Source organism: Lygodium microphyllum, chromosome 7 (assembly GCF_053477565.2).
Source record: "Lygodium microphyllum isolate KBCC chromosome 7, Lygodium_microphyllum_v1.1.10, whole genome shotgun sequence".
Classification (NCBI taxonomy): Eukaryota; Viridiplantae; Streptophyta; class Polypodiopsida; order Schizaeales; family Lygodiaceae; genus Lygodium; species Lygodium microphyllum.
Window position 1 is genome coordinate 112,960,006 of NC_141141.1, and position 13,020 is coordinate 112,973,025.

General features: G+C 38.4%; 1 protein-coding gene across 1 annotated transcript; it reads right to left on the bottom strand.

The window, feature by feature from the left end:
• Positions 1–5,283: 5,283 nt before the first annotated feature.
• Positions 5,284–6,680, bottom strand: LOC148033847 (dirigent protein-like). The gene has a single exon (XM_087682370.1). It carries the CDS (start codon positions 6,560–6,562, stop codon positions 5,831–5,833), a length of 732 nt encoding a protein of 243 aa, XP_087538496.1. The 5' UTR covers positions 6,563–6,680; the 3' UTR covers positions 5,284–5,830.
• Between the last annotated feature and the right edge of the window lie 6,340 nt (positions 6,681–13,020).

Genomic DNA, 13,020 nt, shown 5'->3' on the forward strand with positions numbered 1-13,020 from the left:
CAAAATATTGTTCTCAGCCCTTGTGGCTAGAAGGTAGCCTACCACCCAAACAAAACAAAAGGATTACAAGTGTCACTATTAGTGTCTCTATATAGCAATGGTTAGGTGCCGAAACTAATAACGACATTCTTAGCAATGATGGGAAAAATTTATCCATAGACTAAAAACATCGCTAGAAACATCAGTATAAGCCCTATATATTATAATGTATGCTTGTACTATGAGTGCAAGCACTAGGCCCTAATAGAATACAAGTACAAGTACCACAATTTTAATCCAGCTTTGGAGCATGAGATGCAACTTAACACTGATAGCAATAGTCTTTTTATTGCCTAAGCATACTATTGGAGTGTGGTTGCAAATCTCACATGTTACCAATGTCAGATATTTAGCAATTACTCTTGTGTTGGAGTGTGAGTGAAAATCTCAAATGTAATCAAAGACAAATATTTTGCAATTTCAATTCTTATACTGTGAGTGCAAGTAGTAGACTCTACTATAATACAAGTACATGTTTTACAAAGTTTGAAGCCATTCTTGTAGTTGAGGCAAGCCTATAAAATACATGTAGTTGAGGCAAGCCTCTAAAATACATAGACATGGATTTTTTTTTGCTTCTTCTTACTATGAAGTGCAAGTGTAAGCCATGAATACTAGAAATAATAAATTCACAAAAATATTATAATTTTACTGTGTGAATACAAGACTCTAACATAACACAACACAAGCAACTAATTCTTATATCCCATTTTTGTAGTATAAGGTAAGGAGATTATAATTAAAAAGTATTTTTTATGTGTATGGTAAATCTCTAATGTCTTGAAAGTATCAAGAAATTAAAAATATTATATTGAAAAAAAATTGAAAATCAAATTACAAAGTTGTTAAAAGATCACATGTGAGTTGTTTTGGTTAAGCTGGAGGTGAAGCAAAAAGGAAAAAACCCAATCTAAAAGCTTTCAAAATGATTAAAAAAGCTTATATAACTTTATTTATATAGTTGAGTTTCTAATCAAAAGGTTATTTATTTGGATATACTATAATTATTCTATTAAACCATGAATAATAATAGAACATTCATTTAGAACCATGATTCTAGGCGAATAATGATATCTAGCTAAGTACACATAACACTATATGCATATACTTCACACATCATGATATTGGTCTCTAAAATATCTTAATGATGCTAAGCAACAATTGGGATAGACATGCTCACCCACTTGATCAATACAATAACAAATAAGAAATACAAGAAATCCAATGAAACAACAAAAGAAACATAGGCACGCATACCTTTGATATTTTTGAGACTCTAAAAGATGAATTTCCTTCTTCTTCCTATTAACTTAATGTTAGTGAATCTGGGAATTCTCCTCAAGATTGGAACTTATGGTTTAAAAAAATTCTTTGCTATGACATACATACACGACTCCAACTTTGGTGCTTAGTAGCTTAATAGATTTCATGTTTTAGAAGGTTTCCAATGATAAGCCAAATGATAGGTTTTGAGAAACTTGAAGGCAAATTCTTTTATTCCCATGATTCAACCAATGAAAAATGAAACTTGAGATATTCCCAAATTCACTAAAATTGTGTTTCTTCTCTAAGCATGTCCAAACAAGATAAACCTAACTCCAACCCTCAACTCTAAATTCATCACAAATTAATCAACCTAATCCCAACCTTGGAGATTGAATCCACAACAAATTAACAAACCTAATTTTAGCCTAACTAAACATGATAGTGAGCTAGGTTAGGTATGAAGACTTTGATTTCAATTTGATGTACAGCACACAATTCAACTTTGTGGGGCTAAGATTAGGTTGCCTTTGTAGATTGGAAATAAAACTAGATTGATGGGACAAAGAATCAAGAACAAGATTTAACCTCCTTATATCATAAACTTGCACACACAAAATTGGGATATCATACACACAACATGAGCAAAAATGCTCTATTCATGGCAAAAGCATGTTTTCTCCCTTTACACTCAATACAATCATGCCATGGATTTGGAAAATGCACATTTTAAACCTTCATTGAGCATTAGCATGGCCCAATTACCACTATAGACATATATTCCATGAATTTGGAAAATGCACATTTTGTAACTTCATTGAGCACCAGCATGGCATGATGCCCATTACGAATATATATGTAGCTCTAGTTGCATATGCACTTGAGAGAGCACCTTTGTTGTGCATGCAAAATTTCATGTGCACACTTTGAGATATCCCATCACTCCATTAGAAGCCCTAGGTTCAAGGACTAAGGAGGATGGTGAGTTTGAGGGTAATGTAGGGATGTATCACAACATGGATTTACAATCTTAGTTAATTCCATCAAGAGTACTATTAAGTAGGGAGAGTAGAGATTAGCTTTCCTTTCCAACTAGAGGTGAGGTTGAGGATTAATAACTTAAGTGTAATGAAGGGATCTTTATATTTTTCATTAAGACACAGAGCACACCATACTAGTGTAGGCTAGGTACTAATTTTTTCCAATGCATTTATATTTTCATGGATGGATTAAGTGTTTGCCTTGCATAGCATGAACCTTATATATCCAATCCTTCAAAGCATGATTTTTTGAGCATGAAGTTCATGTTTCAAAGCATGAGTGCAACTTTTGCATTGACAAAACAAGTAGGTACCAATGAAGACAATGAGTTTATAGACAACCAAAACAGGGGGGGGGGGGACCTATGTCATGATTGTGCTCCTCTTGAGAGATTTGAGACGGCCACCACTTTTATGCAAGACTATTGTGTGGATTGTTCCAATTATTGCACTTGGATCCCATGATTAATGTGGTACTTTGATAATTCAAACATTAAGTCTAGTACCACCATGTATTAGGACTTTTGATGGGCACCTTCTTACTACAAATAGAAGTGGTTGTGACATTGTCACCATCCATTGATGTAGGATCTCTCACCATGAGATAAAACCTTTTAAAATATCAATGTAACTTTTTCATGTATAAAGAAATAACTAAACCTCTAGAGTGGTCCTCATTTGGGAAAAATTGAAGCATTAAAAGAGAGAGAAAACAAGGATTCCTATGAAAAACATGGGTATGGTTGAGAGAAAAGGGAAGAGGTGGCAAGGAAGAAGACATTTGGAGTTGCAACGAAAGAAAGAGAGATTGCTACTTGCATGATAAAGGGCATACCTACATGATGGATAGCAAGGGAGATAGGGATGGAAGGGATTTGTAGCATGCCAAAAGAGATCATTCATACAATTAGAATGGATGTGTGAGAGCTATTGGTAGAGAAATCAAGAGAGAAGCCAAGGTACTAAGAGAAGACCAAGCTTGGTTTTTTTTCTTAGATGGAGGGCCATGTGTAGTGTAGGTCATCGAGAATTACACATTTTAAGGTAATCCTACTCTAATGTGTTCAATAATTTTCAATGTCACTACAAATCTTGTATAAAGAATCTACAAAAGCACCTCATGTATGTGATATCTATAGTGATGCTTGCAAACTAGAATGGGTTGCTTGAGCTATGTAAATTTGAATTTGTTAAAGATCTTGCACTACAACTAAATGCATGAACATGCACATAAGGACATATATATAAACATATTTTACACACACACATATACAACTTCCTATTCATTGTTTAGAATTTTCCACCACACTAGAATAGTTGCACGCTCACCATATGCTATGACCACCATACTTGGTTGTAGCATCAACGACATCACCCTTAGCATGGTAAATTGATGTTAGTTTATAACAGGTTGTTGAGTTTAGCACCTTCTCTAGATAGGCAACCGTGATGGATTTTTCATTTTGAAAAATTGAAAGAATACTACAAAGCACTCATATAAGATGGGTTTTCAAAATCTATTTTGGAAGAAATACATGGGTTTATGACAAAGGAGTGAGTGTGTGTATATTTACTTAAGTCTACACATGTATGTACACACACACAACACATGTACATACACAAATGATTTATATAAACACACATATGTAAGCATGCACACATCAATCTTCTAGTAGTTCCTTGTTCAAATCATCTTCTTAAGTCATTTTTTATCATTTTGCTACGTTTAGATTTTGACTTTATCTTGCCTTTATAAAAAACTAACAAGCAACTCTTATGCCTTTGATGTCCTAGGAGTTTGACAGTTTGATGTCATTATAAACAATTGACTATATGTCTTTTGAGTAAGTTAGGAGGAAAGAAAGGTGAGGAAAAATGAGAAGGTGACTAATGCTTTAAAGACCAAGAGTGCCCTTGGTAAGTTTCTAAGTAAGGAGGTTACCCTTCCTAGTAAAACACACATACTTTTTGTACTTGTACCTTTCTTTTGCATCTATCTATACATTCCATTCGTTCTATAAAGAAGGCTCAATAGTTCTTCCTAATCCTTGAGGTTCTTGGATGATCCCAAGCACATTAGGTGTTATGTAGCCATCTTGGTGTTCATAAGTACACGTGTGTGTGATCTCTAAAGGCATAGAAACATAGATGTAAAATATGTGTACACTTTCAATTGTGAATGTACACATCAAGATCACTTAGAACCTTTACAATATGTCACAATCTAAACTACCATGTCTACCCAACATGACTTAAGGATTTCAATAACTACAAGGTTTGAGAAGTTTGAATGAATCATATAATTAAAAACTAATAGAGGACTTTACTTTTGATGTTGGTGGATGCATGTGAGTGTAATTGAAAAGCTTCTTCTCTCATCTCAAGCGCATTAAAAAAATAGAAAAAGGATTAGAGCTCAAGAGCAAAAAATCGATATCATAACAAAAGTCTTTTACATATATCACACTTATTTTAATATTAAGTCCCATGTCATACTAAAAGTAAGGCATAAAAACACATATGTAGCAAGAGATAAGGGGAAATATTTTCAAAGATACATTTTAGATATACTAGAAGAAAATGGAAAAGGTAAAGGAAACTAGACAACTTTTCAATCTATCATAGCTTGAAACTTGTTTTGCAAGTGTTTGGGTTGAAACAGAGGGAGAGGGATGATGTGAACTAGAAATTGTAGCTTTAATCATGTATAATTGGGTAAATAGTTCCATTTATAACAACCATAGCCATGTGTGTACTAACCATGCAAAAAATTAAAAAGGTGTAGTCCCACTCTTTCTAGTTGTCATTTTCCTATATGGCAATCCCTTGCACTCGTAGTATTCGCAAGTTTTTAATGCATTATGTATAGGGGCTAAAACACATATCAATACAAGGGCTTGTACCAACCCTGCTTGTATAGGTTCATGCAAATTATTTGTCCTTTGTTTTAAGAATCTAGTCGCAAGTACAAGAGGAATTAAGACTTGGATGGTTATAGAGGATTGTGATAGAGATAAGCATAGTATGCACAATGTATGAGAAGGGATAACCTAGCTAGATGGTACTATGAACGATTGTAGAAGAGAGGCTAGTACCATGAGTAGAGGAGATGTGTGAGAGGATCTTTAGGTCAAAGATTGTACTTAGCCATACTGGTGTCGTCCATAAGAGAAGAAATACCTTGGTGAGGCATGCTTTTGTAGAAGAAACATCGGCTTATATTTCATTTGTAAGCACACTAAAAACATTAAAATCCCATCATTGGATCCGAGATCGGGCCACAAATGCTTCATTAGATACTACACCACAATAAACTTTATAATATATGCAAGTTATTACAGAAGTGATCTGATATACTCGACAACTATATGCGATCATATATGTCGTTGGTTTCCCTAGTATAGGAAGGAGGGATGTTGTGAAATCCCCGTCTGTTTATTGAAGCAGGCACAGATAAAGCGAGAGGAGAGATAATATGTGAGAACTAGCTAGTCGTAGTAGAGGTGGAGGTCGAAGGAGAGCGTCCATCGGGCGGGGGCGGGCTTAGACACGAGCTCCACGAGGCGGTTCGTGGCGAACCCGCGCGCCAGCAGGAAGTCGCCGGTGCCGCCCACCACCGTCAGGATGCGCTCGGCATCCGACTCCACCATCTGCCCCATCAAGCACACCGTGCCCTTGCGCGCCCCGTCGTCGATGGTGACCGTGAAGACGTGGAACAGCACCAGGCCCTTGAGGCTGTCAAACACGTAGATGCCCTGGCCCGTCCCCGCCGGCGCGGAAGCGTTGGAGGGCGCCAGCGTGAGGGGAGCCTCGAAGGTGGTCACCACGCCGAAGTTGGTGGGGTTGGAGATGGACGCCGGCAGCGGAGAAGGCCCGTACACCCCCGTGAAATAGGTGTTTTCCACCGCCGGGTTGAAGATGGTCATGTGCAGATAGAACAAGTAGCGCGACGGCTGCGTTTTATTGCCAGTATAATTGTTGCTGCTGCTGCTGCTGTTATAGCCCGGTGCCGATGCGGACGACGCCTCCGTCTGCATCAGCGCATTCCAATTGCCGGAGTTGCTCATAGTACTTATCAGTAGCAATAGCAGCAGCACTAGCTGCTGCCCACAGCGAGATGATCTATGCAGTATTGATCTTGTCCTACATCTTGGGTCGACGGGATCTTCACTCCTATACGGAGTGTACAAGAACAGCTTGATTCGTTGTAGCGACGCCATTAAACTATAACTATGATGCACAAGCCGAATGTATATATATTTGGCCTCTTAAGCCCGATCACCAGTTCTGATCGGGAGAACTTTTAAAAACTGCAGCAGCTACATATTCAGACCATGAACGACGGGGAAAAGCTAGGGAGAGTTCATCATCGTCTGTCATAAACCGCCTATTTATATTATATGAGGATCGTCGACGTGTTAGTCCAAGATCTGCCGTGGGAAAATATTTTCGTACTCTGAGTCCCGCGTGACGACACTTGGAGACAATTGGCTCTGAGGGTGCCTTATTGCGTCTCAATCTCTCACGAGGGCCCCATGAAGTAAAGACCAGCAAGTACCCAATTATTGTTGTTCGCGCAGAAACATCGCTACCTAATTTCACGAATGTCACGTAAACTCATTATCAAAGTTACGTCTCTAACGCCAATCAACAATTTCAGAGTCCAAGACGCCTCTAGGGTCTCGGCTCTTATAGTCGTCGCAGGGGTCGGAGCAGCTAGATTCTAGAGGTTATTGGGAAGAGGAGCAGCTCGATTCTAGAGGTTATTGGGGCCTGTCTTCCCTGTGCGCGTACTTATCACTTTGACCAAGAATTTTCCTTCCCACTCATATTTCCAAATTGAAAAATTTTAATATTTTTCAAAGAATTTATCATTCCAAACCTTGTAGTATTAGGGTGGTTACACATAGGGTGGGCAGACGGGTTGCATGTTAAAAGAAAGTGTGTGGAGGTCTAGGGTTTTGAATATCATTGGACCCAGAATTCACGCTCGGCGGACATTTTTGGGTGGGGGATATCCCCCACCTAGACTTTTGTCCTTGCCCAACCACTAAAGGAGAACTCCTTTTCCATAAAAAGTTGAAGAAGCATGTGACAGATATTGAACTCTCGCCAATAGAAACGAGTGTCAATTCCTACAACTAGTGGGCCAAAGTCCATTTGGGGTTAAAGTATCGTGTGCCCTCTGTGTAAGCATTAGAGCAGAGAGTTTTTGCACTACCCTTACCATTCGGGGTAGTGTGTAATCAACCTTAGTTTTCATAAGTTAGTACTCATGTGAATCTCTCTCTCTCTCCCCTCAAATTGTTGGTAAAATGGGAGCTTGCTCTTTTAATGGATATTAGTGAAACAAGGGTGGAGGAGGCATAGTTATGGAAAGTGAAGCGTAAAAGTATAAGAAAGAAGAACTACCCCATAGAAGCATGAGACCTAGGACCATGTGATCACTACAACAAAAAGGCTCCATAGACGCGCTTGTAGACCCAATATTTGAACTCTGTTTAAAAATGTCGAGCGCATTTATTACCATATCTACTGCCGTATCTAAAATTTCGTGCCTACAAGTGCGCTTATAGTGAAACCTACACACGCATATAGACGTGCCTATTAACGCACTCCGTAAATATATAATCATACTTATAAAAAAGTAGATATATTCATATTTTGCGTCTATACACGCGTGTAACTGTGTGTCTACAAAGACGTGTACTCTGCAATTTTTTGATGATAATAGATGCACATTTTTCTTGCAATTTAGATACGCAGATAGACGCGCAAAACACAAGTATGAAAAAAAATTAGAGAGCATGTGGCTTTGCAAGCCACATGCTCTCTGGTTTTTTTGCCCCCATCAACATCAAATTGTATGCTTAGGGAAAATAGAGAAAGATTATTATACTGAAAGCAAAAGAATGTGGAGAGCCAAAGTCCATATATTGATAATAACACATGATGAGTGTACTGTGCTGAAACATGAGCGTACTGTGCTAAAACATTTATACATATTTTGAAGATTTTTGTACTAAAAACAAAACAATGTATGTAGAACACGAAATTTTATATATATAGATAAAACGTTTTTACATGACGAGTTCTAGTGCTTGTGACCTCAAGGAGCTCCTCTACATCTCCTCAAAAGAGGCATCATCGTTGCTACCACCACCATTGTCCATGCCACTATCGTTGTCGCTACCATTGCTACTAGTCTCCCCTTCGCTATCCTCAATTGCATCAAGGTTTGCCTACACAAATGATTAAGGTATATAAATACCATTACAAACAATAAATTAGAGTTACCTATACTTTTCATGTAAAAAATAAAACATACCTCTTCTGGTTGTGAAATCCTCATGGCACGATTATATTGCTCCTCCGTGATGAGTCCCTCCTCATAAAAATGCTGCCAAGTGGATGCCCGGTTATGACCTCGATGGTAGCCTACCTCTCTAAGAGTAGGCATCCTACCAACGATATGATACTACAAAACAATTTCAACATACAACGTATTAGAGCACACTACATAATGAATTGAAACAAATTACAAAATTTGATTAAAAAAAAGAAATCAAATAATAGTTACAAACTCGCCTCCCATGACTCCCTGCCACCCGATCCCATGGTTGCCATTTAAGTACGTCGTGCCTCTGCATGCTGGCGACTTGTCCTTTTCTCTGCTGCTCTCTTCTTGGTCTCTTTCAACTCCTTGTGGTGGCAATTGGGTGGTTGGCCATATCTAGGGCGCCCTTGCTCTTGTCTCCATAGTGACTCCTTGGCGTGCATCATAAGGTGAAACCTCTTGTTATGAAGCATGTCTCTCACCTCTGATCGTCCCCAATCATCTGAGAATCGTGAATTCTTGGGATTAGGGTACCTTCTATGTACTGCCCGCAGCACCTCTTGCTAGAAACCATTTTTTTGGTGCTTGAAGGGAATCATACAATCTTTGTATGTGGCATGCACAACACTCCTCAAGTAGGCTATCACTTTCCTCCCCTCAGGGTTATGCAAGATACCACCAACATCTGTGATGACAGAGTAGTACATTTGTGGAGACTCACCTATCTCATTTCCTGGTGAGGGTGATCAAGAGCCACCTCCTAGGCAACCCCCTCAAAGCCCTTGACCTCCTCGTCCTCCCGCACCACTCTCCCTCCTCCCTCGACGGGCACTACCCTCTACCTCACTCGATGCACGTGCTTCGGCCGATCCATGTACTTCAGCTGATCCCTGTGCATCAGTTGATCTGTGTATATGCATAGTGCGTGGAGTACCTGTTAGTAGAGGTGCACCAAGGTTTGGTGTGCTAAGGTTTGGTGTTTGTGCGGCAGTGCTAGGCAAAGATGTGATAGGTGTCCCAGAGATTTTGGACAACATGGTGCACGATTTATTTTCCCATGAGGTTCAGGGGGAGGGCGCCACTAGAGAGATAGATAACCCACTATACATAGCATCGAAAACTCCATTGTATGAAGGTTGCACCTACTCCATTCTACGTGTATCTCTCGAGATAGTGAACTTACAAACCATTTATGGATGGAGTAATGCTAGCTTAAATGCATTATTGAAGTATGTATCATTTGATATTAATTCATAAATGCTTCTAGACAATATTCGGGGTTTGTTAACTCTGTTTGCATAATATATGCATGTTACTGTCACAAATGCTTCCAAATGAAAATAAATTACCAACTAGAAGGGAGCAAGCAGGGCATTTCTTGACATCTCTTGGAGGTCTCGATTACGGTAGAATCCATGCATGTGTCAATGATTGCATCTTATTTCTTGGGGATCATGCATCTGCACGACAATATCCTATTTGTGATGAACTAAGATACAACTAGGAGATGAAATCAATGGATGTGTCTCGTAAGGTTTTGCGATATTTTCCTATTATTCCATGTATTCAACTTATGTTTAAGTGTGAATCTATTGCGAGACTCATGTCATGGCATGCTAGTCACCATTCAAGTGATGGAAAGTGGAGAATTCCTTCAGACACACCAGCTTGGCAACACATAGACAATTTGTAGCCTACTTTCAAAGAAGAGCCCAGAAATTTGAGATTTGGTCTAGGATTAGATGGAATGAATCCATTTGGCATCAAAAGCATCTCATATAGTGTATGGCCAGTGGTATTGGTAAATTATAATATCCCTCCGTCCATGGCAATAAAAAAAGGACATGTAATGTTGGCCCTTTTGATTCCTGGAAAACACAAAGTAAAAAACATGGATGTTTACTTAGAGCCTTTGATCGAGGAGCTAGAAATGCTATGGAGAGGTATTGAGGTGCAAGATGTGAGTGCATCATTGTCCTCTAGAGATTTCACTTTAAAGGGCATGTTGTTGTGGACCATGCATGACTTTCCAAGCTATGGAGAGTGTTTAGGTAGTTGTATACTCTATTTTATTCATTCTTACCCTTAATCAAATATATGTCATCATTAACCCACTTGTTTTTACAGGTTTAACTACATCAAGATATCATGCATGTCCAATTTGCGGTCCCTCTCTGGTTTCTTCTAGACCGACAAGCTTGAAGAAGGTTATCTATGACAATCATCATCATTTTCTTCCTGTTGACCACCCCAAATATACACCCCCCACTAATGGAAGAACTCCACAATCTCTGACCATTCAAGATTGGAAGGACACTTGGACGCACGCCAATGTGGCATGAGTCGGTAACTACCTTGACCATGAGAGCTGAGAGTTTTTGCACTACCTTGACCATTCAAGGTAGTGTATAACCAGCCTTAGTTTTCATAACTTAATACTCATGTGAATCTCTCTCTCTCTCTCTCTCTCTCTCTCTCTCTCCAAATTGTTGGCTAAATGGTAGCTTGCCCTTCTAATGGATATCAGTGAAACAAGGGTGGAGGATGCATAGTCATGGAAAGTGAAGCATAAAAGTATAAGAAAGAAGAACCACCCCATAGAAGCATGAGCCCTAGGACCATGTGATTATGCCAATTCCAAGTTTTTCTTGTTGTACATCCCTATCATATAGGTATAATAAGTATTCAAATATAAGTAGAACCAGTTGTATACATGTTGACTTGTATTATAATAATAACCAAATCTAGAATGGCTTTGACATCATTGCCCTCATGTTTACAAGTATTGTGATGTGGGTATTATATCTTACCATAATTGCCAATGAACAGAACCCAATGTAGAATGGCTTTGACATCATTGCCCTCATGTATATGAGTATTGTGATATAGTGGGTATTATACTTTATAATAATTGCCAAGGAACAAAACCCAATCTAGAATGGCTTTGACATCACTACCCTCATGTGTATGAGTATTGTGATGTGGGTATTATACCTTACCATAACTGCCAAGGAACACAACCCAATGTAGATGGCTTTGACACCATTGCCCTCATGTTTATGAGTATTGTGATGTGGGTATTATACTTTACCATGAATGCTAAGGAAGACAACCTAATCTAGAATGGCTTGACATCACTACCCTCATGTTTATGAGTATTGTGATGTTGATATTATACTTACCCCATAATTATTGGGAAACACAACCGGATCTAGAATGGCTTTGACATGAGTAGCCTCATATTTATGAGTATCATGATGTGGATATTACACTTTACCATAATTGTTAAGGAACACAACTCTAGCTCAATTCTCGTTCATGATATGAGAGCAAAATTACTAAATATACATCATAGGTGTACTGGTAGGATTATATGATATCTTTTGAACACATTTCACTCCTCTTACTTTCCTAGAGACATGAATTGGATAGTCTTGTAGTCTACAAGGCATTTTGAGCAACTAGTGATCTAGAGTTGCACCTGTGAATGCATAATCACTGCAATAGAAAGTCATGGATAATCACTATGATAGATAGTCTTACGTTCTTTTTTAAAGCCCACTATTTTTCCTTGTTTTATTAGAGATATGCACCACATGGATGTTTTCCATTTGAGTGAGGACGTACTAAGGGGTTTATCTTTGACATACACAACAGTACAAGAAGTGTTGATAGCAACTTGTTTATGCTTTGACTATTTAGTCTAACTTGTTTTTTTTTTACAATTGTCAATTCCATGATCAGGCCACCAAGGATTGAAAAAAAGCATATACTGATATAAGAAGATAAGATCCCTTTGGAAAATTCAAGAAGCTGAGCCCAAGTTATTGTGGTCCATACAAGATTCTCAAGTGTCTAGGACTCAATGATTATAAGCTACAACTTCCTAAACACTTGAAAGTTCACAATGTAGTTCATATTATCCTTCTAAAAGGTTATATATTCAATCTTGATCATGTTCTTGATTATCAACAAGTTGTAATGTCAATCCAAGGAGTCCTTGAGCTTCAACCTAATAGTATACATGATGTCCATGCTTGTAAGCTTTTGTGTGAGATCCAAATGACACCATGATGTGGATATTGACTCGTGTACAAGGGTGAGGTGTTCTCTAATGATGGTGATAGATTCCAAATCTTGGTGATGCAGGTGGAATCCACATGTGGTTGAAGGCTAGTGCTTTTAAAAAATCTATGCACTCACTCAAACCCTAGTTGTAATCCATTTCCATCTTCACTAAGATAACCCATCCCTTTTACCCTTTATATTGACATCCCTCCTAAGAACTTTTTCCCCCACTTGCTAGAGTTATCATAATCGAGAAGAAATAATGTAGCATAC

What these genes read in the sequence shown, in the direction of transcription:
- LOC148033847 (XM_087682370.1), bottom strand. Translation starts at nt 6,562, where the DNA reads ATGGCGTCGCTACAACGAATCAAGCTGTTCTTGTACACTCCGTATAGG.